Raw genomic sequence first — 23,330 nt, 5'->3', positions numbered from 1 at the left:
CTCATATTCAACAAGACTTTGTAAGCGGATTATCCCGCTTGCTTATTTTCTGCAACAGTTTCAAGTTCCTAAACGACAAAGAATTTAACCATAAAAAAGACAAAATTATAAAACACGTGAGTTGACTAGCCTCCGGTACTAATTTAGCGGTTAATGAAGCAAACTCTGCAATGAAATATTGATTAGTTCCCTAAGGAAAGTTAGTTCCAACACCATCTGTAATTTCCGTTTAAATTTTTTAATACTGACCTGCAGAGAGTTGGGCCAGAGACACGACACGTTGTACGAACTCTTGGAAATCGAAGATTGTGTCGTTCTGGCACCACATAGAGATTTGGACGGAGCAGACTTGCCATATTGGGCTAATTCGATTGAAATGCTTGTTCCAGGAGGACATCGCAGTGTTACAATTTCATCATCACAGCCGGCTCTCTGGTACGTCCTCAAAGTTCCTGATAACAAAGCTGTTGGTGTGAAGACCAGACCATAATTCACAACCGCCACCACCAAAAAAAAGAGACGAAAAGAGGAAATTAGTCGAGATTAAAAATTGCTTTAATAGCGTCAAAGTCAGTTTGAACGAGTATATGTGCTTTAAAAAAGTCATATGTATTCACTGGAATGTGGAGGAGTAGAGCCATCATCATCAAGAGCAGACATATATGTATATAGACGTCGTAAATTATTTACATATTGCATCGTTTTTTCTATGCGAGTGTGACATTTGCGGAGGGTTTGCTCCCCTTTAACTTCATGAAAAAATCAACATTTTTCAACACAAAATGCCCCGGAAAATTCTTCCTTGCCTACCCAAAACATTATTATTATTATTATTTATTCAATTTAACATGGACGTAATGAAATATTACAGGAAACGGTAGTTCAAAGCGTTTAGAAATAACTATTTTAGTTCCGTTGAACTGAAATCTGAACCGGGAACTTTTCATCAAAACTTTTAATTTATATTGTTTCGTTTGCCCTCTCGCATTACATAATATTTTTAATTCAGTTGAGAATTTAATTTTGTAATACAACCCAGCAACTGGTTGCGTATTTCCCGGAAGTTTATTGAAAAAAAAATGATTGAACTTCCAAGGACCTAATCAAATATATCGATGAAATATAATTTAGTTTTTCAATTAAGATTTAGCAAATACTTCCGTGTGTCGTTTTGACAATCTGAATGATTACTCAGCAATTTAAATGGCACGACGGCAATTTTATGGCGTCCATTAATCACATTCTCAATTACGAACTTATCGCGTGCAAAGTTTAAGTTGAACCGGAAAAACAGTTTAGGGATTGTATAAAAAGCAGTCAATAATTCCGATTATTGTCTCCGATCTGTCTGCTCACTGTAATATATCACACAAACGAGGAAACGAGATACCAGATTTTTATTGCTAGTACAAATTGATCACTTATTCAACAACCCCGCAAAAGAATACAGTCGCGGTTTCATAAAATTTGATAGAATCACAGTATTAAGGATCATAAATAGACAAATTTCGCTACCCGAAAACAATATTTCTCCTGCAATAAATAAAGTTTTAAAAATCGAGCTTTGGCTTGTTTGTCTCGAAAACTGCCGCGTTCGTTTTAAAAACACCCTAACGAGATTTGGTGGAAAAGTTGCTAATCTTTGATCAGTTAGCAGCTGAATTTGAGTGGTAAACATAAATTTAATTAGTGTTGTGTGTTTTATTTTGGCACTCTTTTACTTAAAGTTGGAGTGCAAGCCAATTAAAGCATGCATCAAGTTGGAAATAAGTTGGAGAGGAAATTGGTTTTGGTTTTAGTGGCAAGCTTGGTCAAAAATAATTACAAACCTAGAAGGGGGTAAAAAGAGGGAAACCTGATGATAAATGGGGGTGTAGTTTTTGGTGCAAAACGAGACACGGGGAATTTAAAAGTGGTCGTGATTTCCGAGTCTCCTCTACCATTTTTTATTCACACCACCACGCGCCATGTTCGTTAGTTTTTGGATTGTTTGATTCTAATCGATGCTTTAAATCACCACCAAGGGACCAACTTATTACTCTTCCTATTATCACACTTTTTGTGCCTCTCTTTCCGTATTTTACATAGCTCAAGACCTCTCGTTTATGTTTTTTTAATTACCACTTTGGACATATGGCCCCCTTGACATTGAATCCGGTCCAACCCCTTCTGGCGTGAAATTTCGGGGTGAAAAACTGTCTCGGAAATGAGTTTTCTCGTTGTCCAGTAAAGCGTAGTTAACAGTTAAAAGTGTCCAACCGCGTCGGTGACGGTAACGGCAACGGCAATGCTGGTTCAGTTGGGAACTGATCGGGGTTGGTTGCCTAATATATGCGCTTTCAATGCTGTGCCGGATACATGTACCCTGTCTCACGGGGGATTTATTGCGCCGTTTTAGTGGCTTTTTGTTAAAATTCCCACTGCTCCTGTTATGTCTGAACAAAAGCTGCATTTGCCGGGAGTATCGACGCCACTGATTTAGCCGTGTCTTAATCACACTCCGGTTGTAGTTTTTATTGTTTATCAAATGACCAGGGGATTCCCGACAGTTTTAAAATTATGTTTGGGATTTAAGCTCTTATCCGCCACTATCCGGAGTTTTTTCTCCACTCTGGATTGCCGACAAAGTTTTAAACCGGGGACGCTCAAAAACTGACAAATCCAACCCTATAATCTTAACTACATTTTTGGTAATGACGAATTAGTTTTTATTCCACTCACAGCCGCACAGTGATCTCCATCGCAAATCTAGCCGGACAAAAATCATTACTCAACAAAATTTCGTCAATTTTCGGAGATTAATTTTGAATTTTACCACATTTATCAAACCTTTTAAGGCGAATCTATTAATAACACTTGCAACATTGTAAATTTTAAGTACAGCCTACTGCGATTTTTTTAATCAGGCATTTTCTAATATTTTGTTTTACGTTAAAAATATCAATAGATATTATTAAGAAAAGTTGCTTGGAATAATATTTTAGACTTTTAGACCAAATTTTAGTCCAAAATTCGCATTAACCTTTTTTTTCCTTTTTAAAAATTTTTAAATTCGATCAGCAGTTTTATTAAATTGTCTACTTTATATATAAATAGAAGTTTTAGAAAAAAAGTCCTTCAGAATGACCTAAAACTTTCAAGATTTTTTTATCAAATTTCATAACTTTGTCAATTTTGATCTTAAGCGAGTAGAATTTGGAGGAGTTACTACTTTAGAGTTCTTTAATAAGTGTGCTAAGTTATAAAATTTTAAGACAAAAACAACAAGTTTAAGAATTCTTTTCTTCAAATCGATCTAAAATTTTCGAGATTTTTTTACTAAAATTCATAACTTTGGTAATTTTGATCCTAAGCGAGTAGAATTTGACAAGGTTACTACTTTGGGCTTGTTTAATAAGTGTGCTAAGTTACATAATTTTAAGACAAGAAACAGATGTTTTTAGAATTTTTTTTTTCAGAACGATCTAGAATTTTCGAGATCTTTTCTATTAAAATTCTAATAAAAAATAGAATTTGAAGGAAAAAAAATACTTATGATTTTGCAAGTTGTTAGGCAAAATTGGAAAAAAGCGAACACAGTGTACTCAAAAAATATATTTTTCAAAAATCTCCAAATCCTGACCTGAGTAGGAGTAGGAGTAGGCATTTTCCAATATTTTGCTGCACGTTGAAAATATCAATAGATATTATTAAGAAAAGTTGCTCAGAAAAATATTTTAGATTTTTAGACCAAGTTTTACTCCAAAATTCACATTTACCTTTTTTTCCATTTAAAATTTTAAATTCGATCAGCAGTTTTTCATTATTAATTTGTCTAGTTTTGTTGTCTATATTTATTTATTTTTATATGGTTCAATACCCCCAACAGTATTTTCATCATTCACGTTGATTTTCATTGGAAATTTTCAAAAGAACAAAAATTGATGAAATGAGTTGTATTCATTTTAATTCTAACCTCCTGTATATGGTTGTATATGATTGAGATTTTTCGAATGCGTAATCTTTAATGATTCTATGATAAACCACTACTTACCTATCTTGAAACAAATTTTAAAACTCTAGTTAACCTTTATGTTTATTTCAAACTTAGAAAGGAAACTTCAGAAAACAATATTATTTTTTTCTAAAGCATAATTCGGGAAAAAAATGGATTTTCGGGTAAGTATGTACTTTCAGTTGATGATCAATGTCACAAATTTGCAAAATTCAAAAACAGTTTGAAAAAATATTCGTGCATGTAGAGTCCCAATAATATGGCTAAAATGCAAGGAGGTGAAGTGAAGTGGTTTTGCTAGCTGTAGATGCAAATCTGATAAAAACAAAACTGATATACGCACAGTAATCGACAGTTTGAAAATTTTAGAACAATAAATGTTATTCAGAAATTCAAATAAACAAACTTGACTTTTGATTTTTATCCGGCGAGATTTGTCATCGGGACCATTGTGAGCCGGTTAGGTTTAAAGTAAATAGCAAATTGAAGCCTTGGCGTGAATTTCCGGTTTTGAAATGAGCCAACTTCATGTCAGTTGCATCACCAGTTTTAAAAATGTCAAGCACGATGCAAAATAAAATAGCAGCCAGAAATACCGAGCCATTAAAGCGATGGTTTTTCTACTAACTTCGGGTCAAACTTAATTACGAATTCGTCGTTAGATTGAACTTTGACAGCAAAGTTTGTGTGGGGGCGAAAAAGCAGAGTTGTTTTCAATAAATTATGATCGAAAATATGAGCGTACCAAACACATTCTCTCTATGTGCAGGCTGTGGTGAAGCGACGTCAACAAACCCCAGAAACCACGCGATCGTCAGTGAGAGAGATGTAACTCGCATGATGAGACATGACTAGCACTAGCACTAGCACATCACGCATGAAAACCCACCGCAAACTGTTCCGACGTCGCTCGACGGAGTCGTCGGATTGACGGATACACCAGCGCGCTCAGAAACCGTCGCAAATGAGACAATATCGCCGCTAGGGGTGGATTGACCTAGGCCCAAAAGCTGACTTCTCACTAACAATCCCAAGAATGCCCAACGCTCCCATTCGACGAGAATTTATAACACTAATTCCAAACATTTATAAATGCAAAACTGCTGTCGTTGGCCTGAAGGTAAGATGTTCCGCTCTGACAAGACTGATTTATCTGAATTTTTCTCTTTCTTAATTTCTTAATAAAAGTGCGTCGAAGCCTCCGGCGCACGATTACTACGTCAGGAAAAAAGCTCGTACAACCTAAATTCGGCCATAATTTGTTTCGGGGCATAGTGGACAATAGAGTGGGATAAGCTCATCAAGCGCAAGAAAAAGATCCCAGGAAAAAATTATCTTCATTATGTTAGTACCGCTCAGAATACCAAAAAATTCAAGAATGCATAGATTGTGGCCACTTTTTTCTCCCTCAGTATATCCTGCAGTTATGCACATTTTTTAACGAGCTCTCGTAAAAGAAAATTTGCGCTTTTTTGGCAATTAGGCGAAAGTTCGAGTGGAGTTCGCAATAATTATTACGAAAACTTTTAAAATTTGTATTAATTTATTAGAGTTCCCGGTGTAGGAGGTCTCGACCAATTAAGAGAGAGAACGAAAAAAGGAAGAAGTCGATTTGCGCGAATAATGCCAAGGAAACGGTTCTTAGTATCTGTCGATTCATTCATACTTCTTAAATTGAAATAATAGCACTTGCTGACAAGTTCGAAATGGAACTATTAAGATGTGAAATATTGAAGGAGTTCAATTTTCAACGCACATCATTAATGTAAATTTACGGACATTGATCTGAAAAGTTCGAGACGTGAAAAGAATTTAAACTTCGAATAAGTCGATGTTTACTCGCATCTTCTTTGCCACTGTAATTTTTTCAAGTCTTTTACATAAAACCAAAAGAACTAAGCGACTGCATTTTTTTCGCTCGGAAATAGAAAATTTTTCACAGTCTGGACAAGTTATTTAAAGATTTCTTTTGTATTTCTCTCTTCTGTTTACAGATCTCTTTGAATTTCTATATCACTCAAAATAGAACAACCAACTATTTTAATCTCAGTGGCGAGCACTTATTTATGTCTCTTAGGCCAACGGTAATGACCACTTACATCAAGTAAAACTTTCAACATATTCACCGAACTTTGCCAAAAAGTTCCACCACGTTTTTGTATTTTAAGGAATTAAAAAAGTCGGAAGAATCGCGATTTGGCGCCGAAATAATTATTTCCTAGTGCAGCATGCCAGAACGCTGAAATTACTAATATAAACGTCTAATTTCATATCTAGACAAAGTTAAAAAGCGCAATAAAACAGTTTCAGACGCTACAAGAAATTAAACTTCTTTTTAGACAAACATTTGTTATCGGAAACATTCTCTTCATTATTTCAAAACTGTTTCCTTCTTGTGTTTTATTTTAAAAACAAACAACGCTGGATATATCAGAGCCTGAAGTAAAAAGAACAAATTTGTGATCTCCATCACGAAACCTAAACCTCCTTAAAAATTAAACTCACATATCTTCTACGATTTGAGCATTCCTTTTGATGTCACTCAAACCTCTATAAATAACTACAGAATCCACTTGGCGCAAATGAGACAAAAGTCTCGTCATAATTGTTTGTAAACCCGACAACTGTCAGACACACTTAGTTGTTACATAGGTAAAACAACTACAAAGTTATTTTGTTTCCACGCCGACAGTAAAACAATTTTTCGTAGATTTTCTTGCACTTCCGTATAGTTGAGATTTTTTCAGTGATTAATAGTAGGCTAAGCCGCCATCATTTAGAAACGCCACTTTGTTGATTTCTTGCGGCTCACAAGACCAGCTTTGTTTAAAATTGTTATGCCATGGCATTCTGGCACTAGACGCGCTGCAATTATCAACTCGTGCTCTATTTCGGATGCACCTCTTTGATGTTTTTCTATAAAAACAGGTGATTCCTGTGTTTTTATTCGGTTGAGTCGTTTTATGTGGCGGTTGCAGTATGTATTTCCAGCTGAGAACAGAGATTGGAAAGCTTGTTTTATCCTTCGATCATGGAAGAATCAGAGGACGCAACGGGACCTGTATGAGATATGATTGAGTAAAACTGATTGGAGTTTTGTGAAAAGAGTTGAAAAATTAGTGGGCTCCCTTGAATCTCCCATGTTTATGCAATTTTTTTCCGGTCCAACGACACGTGCGGATCCTCCATTTCCGCACTTATCACGTGGTTCTCATCAGGACTATTGCGTAGTCAAGATACGTGACATTCTTTCCTAATATCACTCGTCCATATCTAACGGAAGCCTCATCTGAATCTGTTTAAAGAGAAGAGCCCTTTTACCAATCAGATTAGGTCAAATTGAGTTTGACTTATCCTTTTTCGAAGGTGTAGCTATCCTATTTATATCCAACTTCAGACTTCTCCAAGTCAACGAAATCCCGTTAGTTTCACGTGTGGTCCTCAATAAATATCACAATGGCCCCACTGGAAACACTCGATTCCAATTAAACCACTCAAACATTAACTTCTCTTTATCAAGCGGAGATTGCTAGCAACACCCGCAGATTTGTACTGGACAATTTGTCCGCAAAATTCGTCACTAGAATTCATGTCAAAAATAAAATTTGTGGGTAGTGTGTGAAGTTTGTCTTCAGCATTCCCGCTTTGAGTAAGCAAATACTTTTTCAACAAAAGACACTTGATTAAATTCTCGTGTGCGATGGTTAGAAACACCACTTTATGCAATGCAGCTTCAGACATTGATTTTGGCTCATCCTGTGCATTCCATACCTTGTAGTTTCACAATATGATGTGAGGTATTTTCAGAGAGACGAAATTGAGCTTGTAATAATGGAGTAAAGCTCTTTATTATGGACTATAATACAAGTGCAGATATTACAGCAATTACATAGCGCCAGCGATGTAAAAACGCGGCCGTGAGAGAGACGATAAAATAAAAATGTAGTATTGAAACCCTCGCGCCGCAATGAAAAAGTTATTTCTTCTGAGAATACGTGATGTAAATTGCCAAAACGATATTTTAACTAGATGCATCATGTGTAAAAAGGCATTGGCAACGACTACGTGTTTTGTGTTGCAAGTTTGAGTTAAACTGCATTTTAAGGCGGTTTTCACTGAGATTTACGGACGTTCCAAGTACTCTGCTTCATATTAATATTTGGCAACAGCTGTGGTCTTTCTAAGTAAACCCTTCCAATTAAAGGTTAACTGTTAGTCGCTATATGCTTATAAAAACGAGAAACTTGTCGTTGACAAGGGTCTCCGAGACTTTTCCGAGATCGATGCAGCACTGGTTGCATAAAATCCAGGCGCGGAGCCATCGCAATCGCATCACGAATTAAATTCAATTACTAATCCGAAGTAATTTACAACTCACATATCAACCAACTGCATGATTTACAATAAAAGCGAGTGGCTGATAATTATTTACAGTTTGGTTGCCACTACGAGACTAGACCGCCTCAGCTTCAAAGAAAAATTGAATTAGCTCATAACGTTGTTTACTTCATCCCTTTCTATAGACCCCATTTCTCAAATTCCGGGCCCAAATTTAGACAAAGTGTACGTGTAAGTTTAAAATATCGATTCGTCCCTTGAGGCGATATAAATTCGCTTCAATTGCAACCCTTACATTAATTTTTTAGCCTTCGACGACGCCTCGGGCAGCACGCAGAAACCACAGAAAAGCACACCTCAATTCGCTACAATTAGCATCACGCAATTGCATCGTTGATTAAAAATCACTACAAATGTTAACTTTTGAGTCGTAAATCACACAAAATGTAACAACGGCCACAACTCACCCACTCGAATAAATATAGGGTTATACAAACTAAATACCAAATAAAACGACGGGAGCGAAAATTATTTGACCAAATATAATTTATTGATTAGCCGGAACAATAAATGAGCGCTGAACTTTAATATCAAGTCGCAATACTTATAATTATGTAAATTCAATCTTCTAAATCTCCATCATAGTAGCTCAAAGCTGTGTACATAAAATGTTGTAAAATTTAATAAATTTTGCTAAAATGCAGTAGCACCGGCTAAGAGACTGGAAATCGAGATATAAAAAGAATTTTACGATTCGTGATAGCTAAGTTATAAAAGAAAAACGAATATGAACGTTTGTATATTTGAAATTCTGTATAAGATGGCGATATCAGCTTTTATTGCGCGTTGCCACATGTTCAAACTTTCTCAATTTTAATTTAGATACGACAATCTGATTTTGACTTTTATCAATAAACAAAACTTGCCGCTTCTCCATCCGTTTTCTTGATTATTTTTTCGTTTCGAGTATTTCGACTCGTCTCCCTTAAAGGAGCGTATTTGGGTCATAACATTTTTTAAACGGTTTCACTCCATAAAGCAATCGTATAGTTCCCGGACGCCGATAGCTTTACTCCAATTTAATTTCTTACAAAAAACTCTACGATCTGGAACACGAAACATTTCCTACACTACGTAAAAATCATATTATCTGATTTTAGAATACTGGGAACAGACCAGCACCTGCCATAAATGGGAAATTTATAACGCGGACGATTGCCAGAAACAGTTCTCCAGCAAATATATCACCTCGGTTTTTTCAAATTCTGTAAAACAACATAGTTAAAAGGACAAAGTTCACTGATTCCGCAAATTCATCGAAAATTGGAGCGACTGAATGGAGCTGCATTATCAAATATTAAATAAGCGGACGATTGTTCGAGCTCTATTTGGCACCAAACGCTTCAACAAGAACTTCAAGAACTGTTCAAACGAACGTTTTCTTTCTTAGTTACTTGTTTCATTAATAAAAAAGAAGGAACACGTTTTTACAACTTTTACATACATTTTCATTCTTCACTAGATTGTAATTTAATCTCACAACGGGGCAAGTTGGTACTGCGCACGGGGTAAGTTGTAACAACTTTAATTAATTAAACAAATAATTATTGCCAGTCAAATCCACGACTAAATAAATGTAATTTTAATCCCTTTCCTAAAAATGCCGCTGCTGCAAAATTGAACAATTTCACAACGGGGTAAGTTGTTACTTCGCACGGGGTAAGTTGTTATTGCGTCGGGGCAAGTTGATACAGTGCATGAGGCAAGTTGTAACGACTTTAATTAATTAGACAAATAATTATTGGCAGCGCCTAGCCGTAAATTAATAAGCTGTTGCATCGTCGTGCGAACAACAAACTATTAATTGTAGCAATTTTACAAGTCGTGAAATTAGACTAAAAACTTGATTATGAAACAATTTAGTTGAGTTCGTCGAGATGGTTTAACCACTTTAACGAGACGTTTAATTTGAGCTTGTGAAATTTAAATGGGATTGTTTAGAGGTGTCCATTTCCAGGATTTACAACGAAGAGGGCGTGCCATCATTTAAATTGCGGTAAATTATTTCTTAGATGAAGTTATTTTTCCAAAAGTGAGCGGAAATAAAGTCACGACCCGTATAACTTCCTGTTAAGTTGCATAAGATAATGACTGCATTTCTGCAAAAAGAAGGGAAGTTTAATAGACAAAAGAACGGAAAGGAAGCTTTTTAGTTAGTTGAGTCGAATGTATAGACTTCTAGTTGGAGTATCGGCAACGCGATGAAATGTTAATTCGAAGAATCGCCTTTTTTGCGGACGCTGAAAGATAGTTTTTCCAAAGAAAAAATAAAACGCACTGAATTTCAAACGCGCAAAAACCTGCTCGCCTCGTCACCAGCATGAATTATTGTTTTTTATATTAAATGAAAATGGAAATGTGTTAAAGCTGTTTCGTTTTTTTACTGTCATCCTTTCAGCATTGTAAGTATAATTAAGTTTAACCATCATATTAACACAAAGACTGAGGCGACAGGATACACAGCCACAGGGGCACCAAACTAATACAGCGGTTATCAAACAATGCATTGGAGTTTTAGCTCGATTTTAAACGGCCCTTTGTGGTCCAAAGTTCACTTGACTGTGCTAAATTAATAAGCGCGTGTTTGAAGCATCTAACTTTCGTTAACACAAAATGGTGGATGCGCCGGGATATATTTTTTTAGTGCCCTGTATATTCTTTAGATGCAAAGTTAAGTTTTCTGTTTACTTAAAGTTGTTTAATCTCTTAGCAAAATCAAAGATGAATAAAGATTATCATAATGCAAAGACGTTTTTGTAGTTAATAACGCATTCCACCCTTGAAGGTGAATAGAGGGAATCCTACGCAAACAATTGACCTAAATACTGGTCTCAAAGTGGTAAACTCAAATCAAGCGCAAGCTGTTAAGTGCCCTGAGGCGCAAGTAAGTGCCTAACATTTTCTTAATGACTACGGTCGGATACACCAATTTGTGTACACTTTGAATATTATCCCATCTCATGTTGGATAAAAATCCGAGATTGAGGAAAATGTTAAAGCTAACATTACACGTTTAAAAACAGCGAATTAATTCCTTGAGTTCATTGTTATAAGACTGTTAACAAGAGGGCGCTACTCCCTCCTTGAAAGGTCGATGTTTTAATATAGTTGCCAAGACGGGAGGGTCGATCTGTTTAATTTTCTTTTAATCAGCGAACTGCTAGCTGAGAAGATTAATTGTGTTTCGTGACAGTAAGACAATGGTAACGCTAAACGGACAGTTATTGGGTATAAATTTAGATATTTGATGGTTGCGGAGAATTAGTCTCGACATGATTTTGATATAATGGGGGCACATCCTGTATATAAACTTGTCTCAGATAATTAACTATAATCACTGTTCCGTAAATTTTCGATATCTTTTCCTGAAACCCGAGTTCGGTGTTTGTAAGTGAAGATCTTTCACTGAAAAGTGTCTAAATCCGTGTTCGGTGTTTTTGCAATAGACCGATAAGCTGTCTTTCGGACATTTCGCGCCTATCGAGAGTTCTCCATGTCGTTTTAGATTATGCAGAATCCGGTACGCAAGCAGATGGCCCTGTTATTTTTCAATAATCTTTTTCTTTTATCTTAAATGCTTCTCTCGCAATGCGACTCAATTTACTGATAAAGCGAATCTATGTTCGATTACCTTCCTGCATCCAAATAAGCAGCGCCGCTACTTTTAAAATTAATGAGTACTTGACGCAACATGACAGAGATATCTAAACTTTTACGCAAAAAATATAGTTTCCCCCGACCGCCCCATTTCCCCACTTTCCCTTATCGCGACCACTTTCACAGCAACGATCGCGGTTTCCGGCGAAAAAATTCTAACTATTGTGTGATTTGTATCTTGTATAGCTCGACTTGCCATATCCCTATATAAAAACAAATCTTTTACGTGACTGTGATTTCTGTCTCGGTCATTTATTTAACAGAATCAATATTCCAACGAACGTACATTTCACTTCTAAAGTCTTTATTTATTTATTTTGTTCGGAGCGAGCGCAAATTACTTATGCAAATAAGGGATCAAAAGCAATGAAAGTAATTTCTAAGCACGTGCGGTCCGGTTAGGCGTTAAAAAGTTTCCAGTAGATGTGGTATAAAACACACGAGCGTGCCTTGTTGGTTAAAATATGATACGAAATAAATACTGACGAAAGTTTAGCAAATTCTTCTCCAAAAACTTTTCAACCAATTTTATATGTGGAGACAAACTTTGCGATCAAGTTTTTACAACGCTTCGTTTTATTAATATGTACATCCATACAAATGTAACAGTTTCAAATTTGATTATCTGATAATGTTCATTCGTTCCAAGCGGTCATTGTTCTTCTGTTGTGATAGATAAAGTTTTTACGGTTTTCACTTTTTTAAGCTCTTTTCATTGTCCATTGACATTGACATTGTTTATGTTGCGAAACAAAAGGGTGCATAATAAAGGAAATTTCATTTCAATTATTTATTTTTGGCAACAGTTGTCCAGGGGATGCGATGTAACAAAATTATTATTTCACCGCTATAGCTTTCAAATCATTAAAAAATTCATTTTGTGATTCTTGCTGATGCGTTCCACATGACAAAATTTTAATTGCATTAATGTAAATAAAATATTCAAAATCACCCGGCGCATCCACCATTTTTATTAAAAAAAAGAAAGAAAAAAATCAGAATAGTTTACGTAAAATTTAAAAATTAAACCACTCATTGTGAAAGCTAAAAAAATTCAACCGAGGAATGTTTGGTCAACATCAAAGCTGGTGTTTTTTAAACGCAATTAACAAAATTTGTTCAAGGATTACACGTAAATTATGTGTAGAGAGTAGCGTGGTGTTCCATAAAACTAAATTGAATTTCCACCGTTTCTGTCCTTACTCTCTATTTGTTCAAAAATTAAAGAAAATGGTGATAATCGCGATTAAAAAATATTTGCAGTGAGCTGTTTAACATTTAAAATTATTCTTGAAATTGATTACGAGTGCCGAGAAATGTAAATTTTTTCATTTTCATCTTTTTAATGAGAGTTAATATTAATATTCAATTTATGGTAGAGGAAATCAGAACGTAATGCATTTCCAAGGAGTGCATTGAGTGCACATATAAATTTGTCCCGGTCCTGAATTCGGGGAAGTTATTAAAATCCCCTAAGCAACTATTTCAACAGAACCCCTCCGATTTATTCAGAAATCCGTTATCACTTATGACAGGTTTACCAACAATGGAAATCTCGCGTTCATTCGTTTCTGCGAAGTCATTTCCAGAAGTTATCCATTTTTTCCAGGAGACTTGGTGCGTAAGTTAATTATTTCGTAGTCAAAATAAAAATAGAGTAGTGCCGACAGTAATTAAAAATAAAATTAGGATATTTATCCGGTGTAATTGAACGGAAAAAGTAAAGTGAGCGAGAAGTTTCCAGTTGAATCGTTTTGAGTGAATTTAATTTGAGGTCGTGTACACGTCAAAGTGAAGTTGTAGGGAATATGATAACTCGTACGTTATCTGCATTTAAATGCATTAGAGAAATCCTCTTCTCGTCCTTGCAGAATTGAGAACAATACCGAGGAAATTTGACTAAACTTAATATGGACGCAATTACTGGAAATTCTATGAATATCTTAATAATTTCGGGTAATTTCGCAGGCAAGCACCTTCGTGTTTGCAGTTTGTGGTTGTCCATTATACACAAGCACAATTACAGTTGGTTTAAGGGACTCCACGATTCGCAAGATTTAGAGGGGACCAAAACTTGATTGATACGTTCTAATTATACGCTAGAATTCGATGTCGTAATTAATTAATAGAGACCCGACCCGATATTCCCTTACACGTTTCCGTCATTTAATCATTTCTCCACCAAAAAAATGCGTTTTTTTTTATTTTTCCCCATTCAAAACTGATGAAATTTTGCAAGTTCATATGATCCTCGGCGGTGCGGGTTTACAATAGAAATGGCGTTTTGTGACGCTATTTATTATCCTTTTTAAGGGCCGTTCTTCTTGCGCTTCTAAGCTCCTATATCAGAGAAAGGAAACGCTTCCGAGTAAGCTTGTTAGAGACTGTATACGAGTATAGTGAAGAAAATTTAACACACAAAAACCCCCAAACCTACGAGAACTTTATTTTTGTTAATAGTAAAACGGCAATATATTAAACTGTCGAAGCGTCTCCTCGCGCACCCTTCGTGACATCCCGTCACAAGAAACTTCAAATTGCTACCAGAAAAATCTCCTTGTCTTTTGAAACGTCTAATAAACTTCATTCTTATCATTGACACTTAATATGACGCCTCATGGGATCCGTTTTTTTACGCAACAATCGACCCACTGTTTAATCACAAATGGAACTTCTTTATTCTGTATATTTTTACGCTACAAGTGTGAAACTCAAAACCAGGAAACTGAAAGAGTACCATCGAAAATATCTGTCAGCGATGGAATCGTCAAACACTTTCAAGTCGAACTATTTAAGAGAATGTTAGAAAAAGGGGCTCAAACAAGAAACACGTGACCATATGGTTTTCTTAATAAACACTTAAACTTCTCGACGAGGTCGTTCGGTAATAAATTTAAACACGATGAAAGCTAGTCTTTACGGCTCTGCGAAAGCATGTGTAAACTAACTATTTATTCTTTAAGTGAATAAGACAGTTGAAGCAATTTAAGACTGGTATGACTGTGCGCGTGTATTTCGCGTGCTTTCAAATCTTGGATCTTAGGATATTTATAAAATTTCAGAAATATCAACTTCAACGTTTTTTGATTAAAATTCGTATCTTTCTTAGTTTTTCAGATATTACAATGAAATTTAGAGAAATTACTACTTCTACAGTGTCCACTTTGGCTGCCAAAGTATAAAATTTTCGAACAAAAAATTGAGATTTTAGAAAATTTAATACTAGGACGAACCAAATATTTTTAACGCTTTTTATTAAATTTCGTATATTTGTTAGTTTTTCAGATATGACAATAAAATTTGGAGAAGTTGCTACTTCTAAAGTGTTCAGTAAGTGTGCAAAATTAAAAAAAAAATACAACAAGAAATAAAGATTTTAGATAATTTTTTTTAGGACCAACCAAGAATTTTCAACTTTTTTTTTCATTAAAATTCGTATCTAATTAGTTTTTCAGATATTAAAACGAAATTTAGAGAGATTACTACTTCGAAAGTGTGCAAAAACCAACTGTGCAAAAGTACAAAATTTTAGAACAAGAAATAAAAATTTCGGAGAATTTTATTTTAAGACCCACCAAGAATTTTAAACTTTTTTTTCATTAAAATTCGTATCTTTATTAGTTTTTCAGATTTTACAATATAATTTAGAGAAGGTACTATTTCTAAAGTGTTTAGTAACTGTGCAAAAGTACAAAACTTTAGAACAAGAATTAAAGATTTTAGAAAATCCAGCCAAGAATTTTAAACTTTTTTTTATTAAAAATTCGTATAGTTTTCAAGTTATGACAAAAAAAATGAGCTGTGCCAAAGTACACAATTTTAGAACAAAATTGAGATTTTAGATATTTTATGAGAAATAAAAATAAGCGTGTATTTCAGGGACACCATTTTCCGGTGTTTAGCGTGCACCAAGCAAGTCATTCGCTTAATAAATATGTCTGCAGGTTGTCTACTTTGATATTTTTCCAAGAGAAAGATTAACTTTCGCGAATGATGTGGTTGAGATATCGATTGACAGAGTTATTCGACCGTTGTGGCTTAATTTGCAGGCACATGGCAATTTTTATCTCGGAACAGTTTGAAGTCTCTGTGGACGTTAGCAATCCCGGATGTGTGCTATCTGTTATTTATTTCAGAAACTATCGAACATGACAGACCACTTTGACTTCAGTGATATATAAAAAAAAATGAATGTGATATTGAATATTGGATTATCGAAAGGTTAGTTATAAATCTATCTTCTCTTAAATAACCAAAGGGTAGGTTACATGTGTGGCTAAGAAGCTTCAAGGGTTGAGACTTAAGAGTCTTCAGGATAATAAACGTCGAATGAAATAAAAATGACTCCATATATCAGAGTATTGAAGAGATTCATTCGACCGCCACGCAACGTACAACACATAAAAAAACAGGGGAGGACGTTGGTAATGCCACCTTTTATCTTACTTACGCCGTTATTTATTCAAATCCTAGTCCCATTTTAAAATGAATTTTTCGTCGTTCAAACAACACATCATAATCTACACAGAAATTTAATTTCTAGCTAAAAGACCAACGTTGGTTGCATTCACGACAAAAAATTTAATTAAAACTGTTCGTTTCTACATTTTTCCTCTTCGTGCAACTTTATTTTAAATTTGAGTCCGTTTATAACTAATTTCAAAGCGTAAAAAGAATGATTGACGAAATACTCGGCTAGAAGTGAGTTTTTCATCTTCATTATCTTCGCCGAAATCTGTGTAAGTTATCAGTGATCCCTCAAGCTCCAAATAAAGGGTCATAACGCCACAATCTCAAAAATCTTGCACGTCGAGGTTTCCACATTTTATCACAAACACAAATCTAATGGAAATTTATGCTGATTTCGAAGCTACGAATTTTTGTGCAACGTCATTAATGTATAGGGAACGGTTACATATTGGCGGCATATTCATCTTCGTCTCATAACTAGATGTGACTTGTTAATTATCCTCAATTTTTTACGACCCTCATATGGTGGTAAATTAAGATTAATGACTGCTTTGGTTGGCTTACCTTGCCACAAATTCCCTGTGCTTCAAAAAGTAAAGTTGTAAAAACACTCTTGTCCGATATTAGCCAACAAACAAAACTCCAAGAAGAGTTTTCGATACTTTCTTTTTGCACAGAAATGCTTCCAATTTCACGAAACTATAAAATTTAGGACGAAATTTCTCGCATCTACCTGATGAGGCGCTTATCAACTATGACCATAAAACTCAGACCCTAACCGCCCTTTTTTTATGACACTATTTAGGTCACTTTATTAACACAACGCGGTGTTAATTGAAGTTTTGGTTTGGTTACAATTTTATGACAATGTTTGTACGACGGGATACTGGTGGCGATATTTGTGGACCGAACAAAAATTAATTCTGATTTACTCGCGTTTGGGATTTAATGACTGAAATTGTGGAATTAAATATAAATATTTGTCGATTGTAATAGCGGTTTTATTGCTTGAAATTTATACAATGGCGGCATAGATAGCACACAATATCATTTTTGGGATGTTTACCGATCTGCTGCATTAAATTCGTACGATTTAAAATGTTTGCAAACGTTTGCAATGTTTTCGTTCAATGTGAGTACTTCAAAGAAGTTTCTCGGTTTGTGGATGTTTGTGCGCGTTCAGAAGAGACGTGATCAACGAAATTGCACTGAACGCTACTATTGAACTGATCAATACACAATGAAGCGGGTTTAGAAAAAATTACCAAGTTAATTGCGGATTTTTGATTTTTACCGCGACACCAACCAGTGCCTCATGAAATATTAATATCCTGAACGATTAAATTCGGTTTTAAAGTGGACCGGCGCATCCACCAATTTTACAACCAATATACTACATAAAGAAAATTGAACAAATCTTGAAATTAAATAACAAGTTCATTTGCAGTTTATGTCCGGCGCATCCACCATTTTAATTTAACATTTTAACCTGTGGGTGTTGAGCCAGTTTGCTAAAATTCTTACACCAAATGTTGTGATGAAGTGGTATTAAACACGTCTAAAAGGGTAATTTTAGAACAAGAAACAAAGATTTTAAAGAATTTTATTTTAGGACCAACCAAGAACATTGTTTTTTTATTAAAATTCGAATCATTGTTAATTTTTCAGAAACTACAATGAAATTTGAGCAGGTTATTACTTCTAAAAGCGTTCAATAACTGTGCAAAAGTACAAAGTTTAAGAACAAGAAATAAAGATTTTAACGAATTTTATTTTAGGAGCAACCAAGACTTTTAAACTTTTTTTATTAAAATTTGCATCGTTGTTAATTTATAAGATATTACAATAAAATTTAGAGGAATTACTACTTCTAAAGTGTTCAGTAACTGCCCAAAAGTACAAAATTTTTTTAGAACAACACCTACAGATTTTAAAGAATTTTATTTTAGGAGCAACCAAAAATTTTAAACTTTTTTTGTATAAAAATTCGTATCTTCGTTAGTTTTCAAGTTACGGCACCAACCAGTGCCTTATGAAATATTAATATCCTGAACGATTAAATTCGGACCCGGCGCATCCACCAATTTTACGACCAATATAATACATAAAGAAAATTGGACAAAACTTGAAATTAAATAACAAGTTCATTTGCAGTTTATGTCCGGCGCATCCACCATTTTCGCGCGAGTTATCTAATTTAACGTTTTAACCTGTGGATGTTGAGCCAGTTTGCTAAAGTTCTTACACCAAATGTTGTGATGAAGTGGTATTAAACACGTCTAAAAGGGTAATTTAGCACGGGACAATAAAAAAAGCTCGATATTAACTATGATAAATTATTTTAGTTTATGATTAAATAAGGAATTAGTGTGTCTGAGGTAAAACAAAGTGACAGAAATTAATATGGTTGTTTCGTACCCTCCGGCCGTTCTGTAACCCAGTTATTACCACCTCGGGGCTTGTCTGGTTTAAGAAAGTTCGCAGTAAAAATCCTCATATAAAGCCGTAATAAAATTTAAATGTCCTTAAATTAATTGTTAATGAAACAGTTCGCAGTTGTCTCCTAAAACGCAGATTCAAGCGGCTTTAAAATAAAAGCGGAGGAACATCAAAAAGGCGGTCAAACAACCAAAAAATAATAGTTAAATTCGTTGGATCCCTCAGAAAGTCGGCTAAGATAACCGCTTTCGCAATTCCTCCTTCTTGGCTCACACAACTATTCTTGTCGTAAAGAGCAACGAAAACACAGTCAATGTGGGTTTTAACGACATCATATTTTTAATTATATTACACACGAGATGATTACACGCACAAATTTTACCGAATTACAACAGCAATTTAAAACGATAAAACTTTCAACAAAAGATGCCGCCTAAATGTCGTTTTATCTCATTTTTTCGTCATCAATTTTTGCAAAGTAACGACGTCGTTTCGAAAGCCTGTTAAACCCCGGAAATTTCACATAAAGTAGTGGTTAACATTCAGAAAAAGTTATAAACAAAATTTGAGGTGGAATTTTATTTCGGTGGACATTAGAGTGTTTGCTATTTAAAAACCCGTTCTGTTTATATTATACATAAAAATTGTATGTTTCATTGATTATGTCATCTACGTGTCTGTGTTTTAAACCGCAGTTTTAATGGGTGTTTTTTCTAATTTTGAAATGATAATACGAAATTTGTGAAAATGGAAAAATGATGGATCGACTAAATTAAACACTGCACTGTCAAAATCTGATGACGTATTCTCTGAGGTTATTTCAACGAAAAGCTCACCGATTTTCCCTTTTAATAACTGTAATGAACGAAATTAGCTGATGTATTGTTGTATTGTTATAATTCGAAATGAAAACTTTGCGAAAGTTGAATGGGAGGCCATAAAAACAGTATTACTCTAAATGTAATTCTCTTTTCCATTTAAGGTCCTTTTTGTGCAACACAAGTAAATTAAACGCCCCTAAAAGGCAAGTAATATAGATACGAGCTTTCGCGATCTTCTCAGTTGTTCGTAGATGGTGCTGGTGGACAGGCATTACGGTCATTAAGCTCAGCTATAAATCATATCAAGTTCGGCCGCTGATGGGATTTGTACTTTATGAACAACTGCATATCTATTGTTAACTCGTTCAACATGAACTATTGCCACCTGCAAACACCCTTCGATGATCCCCAAATTTGCAAGACTTGACCTGAATTTCCCAAATTAATTACCCTGTCGCCGACAAAACACACTAATCAAATTGTAACCAAGATTTTTTCGAACAACTCCCACTTTCAAAAGAGCCTCTAATCCGGAAGATATTTCAGGCTTTTGAGGTCGCCGTTTTTAACCACTTTGCAGACCTAAATTGACTATTAAGCTCTTCCCTCGAAATTACAATATCAGGCTATTTAATTAGGGTCTTCTTTTGTATTAGTAACATTAATAAACACGATATTTTCTTAATTGGATGCTGCGGATTGCGACTTTTCAAAGCGGCGCCGGAATATATTCTGGGCACATCTGAATGAAATAATTGGGGTATTAACAAAAATAAATAGATGCCCCTAAGTGCTTTCTTCTTAAAAAGCAATACTTGGATTTATTCCCACAAAAACGATCATTAAAAGAGCTTAGTTTACTGCATTTTTTTCTATGTTTACCACCAGTAAAGACAATTTTTGCATTTTTTTAATCTCGCAAATCAAATAACTCACATAAAATAATAACACTTCAAATTATACCTCTAAACCCGGTGGTAAGCTGGCTGATATTTCATAATAAAGTTATTTGATACAATCTCAACCCGAACTATTCGATACGATTACAATCAGTCCCCGTTTCCGTGTGTGACGATCATTTTAAAACTGATCACTAAATCTGATTCTTAATACAAAGTTAAAATTGCGGTTGAAACTTTTGATTGTTTGAAGTCTATTTTTCACACTCATGAAGCTGAGAATAGATCAAACAATTTATGACTGAGTTATGGTCGTTGATTGAAAAATTCAATCAAACATGAAGAAATCTAATCACTGAAATTGATAAATCGTTGATCAGACACAAACCAACGAACCAAGATCGGTTTTAAGCTCTTTGAATTCAGATCTGCTACCCAAAAACGCTCAAGATTTTGAAATGTGGCATTATAAAATTTACTCCGGTATTTTAGGGGATTTTTTGATTTTGAATTGCAGCTTATAACTATGCTAATTTTATTAACACTGCAATCTGTATTGACACATCTTAAAATTTTGAAAAAAATAAAACAGCATGCAGACCAGTACGAAGCGAAACTCATCTTCTTTCGCACAAAATTGCTGTAAATTACTGCTACTGTTAATTGTAAACAAATAATTGATTAATAATGATTTTAATTGAACTCTTATTGCGAATGATAATTGAATTTTTAATCGCATCTGACACTCAACTAACGAAGTAATCAATCATCTGAATTAGCAAACGCCGAAAGAAATTAATCGATTTTCGCAGTCTTTGTTTCATCGGAAAATATTTTGATCATACGTCTTCTTCTCGGGAATATATTTAGAATATGTCTTTCTTGGACATTTTAGGGGTTCCCCTGAGCTTTTTATAATATAGAATCAATATGAATGCTTCTCTGAATGCTGCTGCTAATCTTAAATCGAATTTGAAAATGACTATTTCGGTAAAGAGGTGCATATTTATAAATTAGCCTGCATTCTATTCATCGGCAGAAAGGGTCCAATTTGTCATTTTCTAGATTGCAGATCTTTCATTGGCAATTTCTTCGTAATTACCAGAACCAGTTCTACTTAAAAGCCAGCAATGAACGTGGCTTTCGCGGTTACGTGCCCAAGTTTCTCTAGTCAGATTAATCGATATTTGGAGTGAGTAAAAACCGGATGCACAATTTAGCATCTTCGTGATATTTTGTGTTCGAAGTGTTCAATTTCTAGATTTGTCGGTCGTTACTCTGTGAGAAATGTCGTTTGAATTTAGTTTTGTAACATCGCATTCAAACTCTTGAATGTATGCAGCGTTTTAGTTACTGGCACCAAAAGCAATAATCTTTGTGAAATGTTGCGCCACTAATTTTCAAAGTGTAATCGGGTGTATAACCACGTAAAGGAGTTAGACTTACATCTAAAGTTACATTGCCTTGATCGAAATTCGCAGAGTTCTCTTTACTAATTTCGATAGGTTTTTTGTCGACGTGAGGGTTGGAATGACGATTTTTTTTTCTAATAATTGCGGAGTTTGTGTTAAAAATAAATAAACCACTTTGAGATTTCCTTTCCAAGTCACGTTCGAAACAACCCTGTATTAAACGAAATATACCATATGTTTGAATCACCATAGCACCTTATCAGCACGTGCAGCTACATCTTTAAGTACCCCTACATCTAATTTTAAACACTATCTTCGGCCTGTTTAAAGGGCTGCCAACAGATGTTCACCACTATTAGAGGGTCGCTCCCTTCTTAGAAAAAAATCACATCATCGTATAAATTGGAAGAGGCGAAACTCGAGCTCCTTATTTTCTTGACCAAGTTTTAACTTGGATAGTTTGATATTGAACATATCCGAACCGTTTACAGAACTAGAGAGGGGTGGGAACCGTCTAATTTATGTGTCCGAAAGAGTGAATATATTTCACTTGCACAAACAGATCCGACGATCCGTTATGGATTTTCGTGTCTGCTTGGCAAAAATATATTCATTTGAGTATCAGAGAAAAGACGCATTAATTGTTAAAAGTCGAGACGAACATAAGGAGATAAATCAACCGTCAAAATATGTACGGATAGAAAAACGTTAGGGTTAGAAAGCAAGAAAAATGTCGCGTCTGGAGTTTAATTAATAAATACGTGTAGTGTAATTTATCACTGCGACGTTTAGGGTGCATTTTAGACCGTTCCCGAGATTCCTTTGTATTTTTCTTGCAAACTGTCGTCTTTACACAGTCCATAACTTCATCGATTTTTTAGTCTCGCTCTTAATTACGATAAATCCGCGTGTTATTTCATCTCCCAACAATGTAATGTCTAAATTTAAAAGTTAATTTCGTAGCATAAAGGATTTTTTCTGAAAGGCCTGACACAACTTAAAACAAACAAGATATTTTAAGACTTACGAATTTAATCGGTTGGTTTGTACCCAACTTCATACATTAATCACGCACATTTTCTTCCTCGAGCTGAGCTATTTGTCAAAGTTACACTAAAACAATGCTGCTAAATACACCACGAAAATAAAAACACCGAAATTTATTCAAATTACACGTGATTTTCCATACATTTTTGAGATTTAAATTGGTAATTTACGGCTTAGTATAAAAACTCCCCAC

At 34.8% G+C, this 23,330-nt stretch overlaps 1 protein-coding gene across 5 annotated transcripts in view; it reads right to left on the bottom strand.

Annotated features, from left to right (window-relative positions):
• The window catches only part of LOC148167010 (uncharacterized), a 72,780-nt gene that overhangs the window by 7,557 nt on the left and 41,893 nt on the right, over positions 1–23,330 (bottom strand). The window contains exons 1-2 of one of the 5 annotated variants that reach the window (XM_088048242.1): positions 4,740–4,947; positions 250–464 (exon numbers count right to left, since the gene is read on the bottom strand). In XM_088048242.1, coding sequence (XP_087904368.1) covers positions 250–464; positions 4,740–4,833 — 309 coding nt within the window. In that variant the 5' untranslated portion in view covers positions 4,834–4,947. Of the gene's footprint in view, positions 1–249; positions 465–2,121; positions 2,492–4,739; positions 4,948–23,330 lie in introns of those variants that run through there. The other 4 variants (XM_088048240.1, XM_088048241.1, XM_088048243.1 and 1 more) reach the window with 4 other exon arrangements.

Source organism: Gnatocerus cornutus, chromosome 10 (assembly GCF_029298725.1).
Source record: "Gnatocerus cornutus isolate USDA-ARS CGAHR chromosome 10, icGnaCorn1.1, whole genome shotgun sequence".
In the NCBI taxonomy this organism is placed as follows: domain Eukaryota; kingdom Metazoa; phylum Arthropoda; class Insecta; order Coleoptera; family Tenebrionidae; genus Gnatocerus; species Gnatocerus cornutus.
The sequence above is the reverse complement of the archived record's forward strand: the minus strand, read 5'-3'. Positions and strand labels throughout refer to the sequence as shown.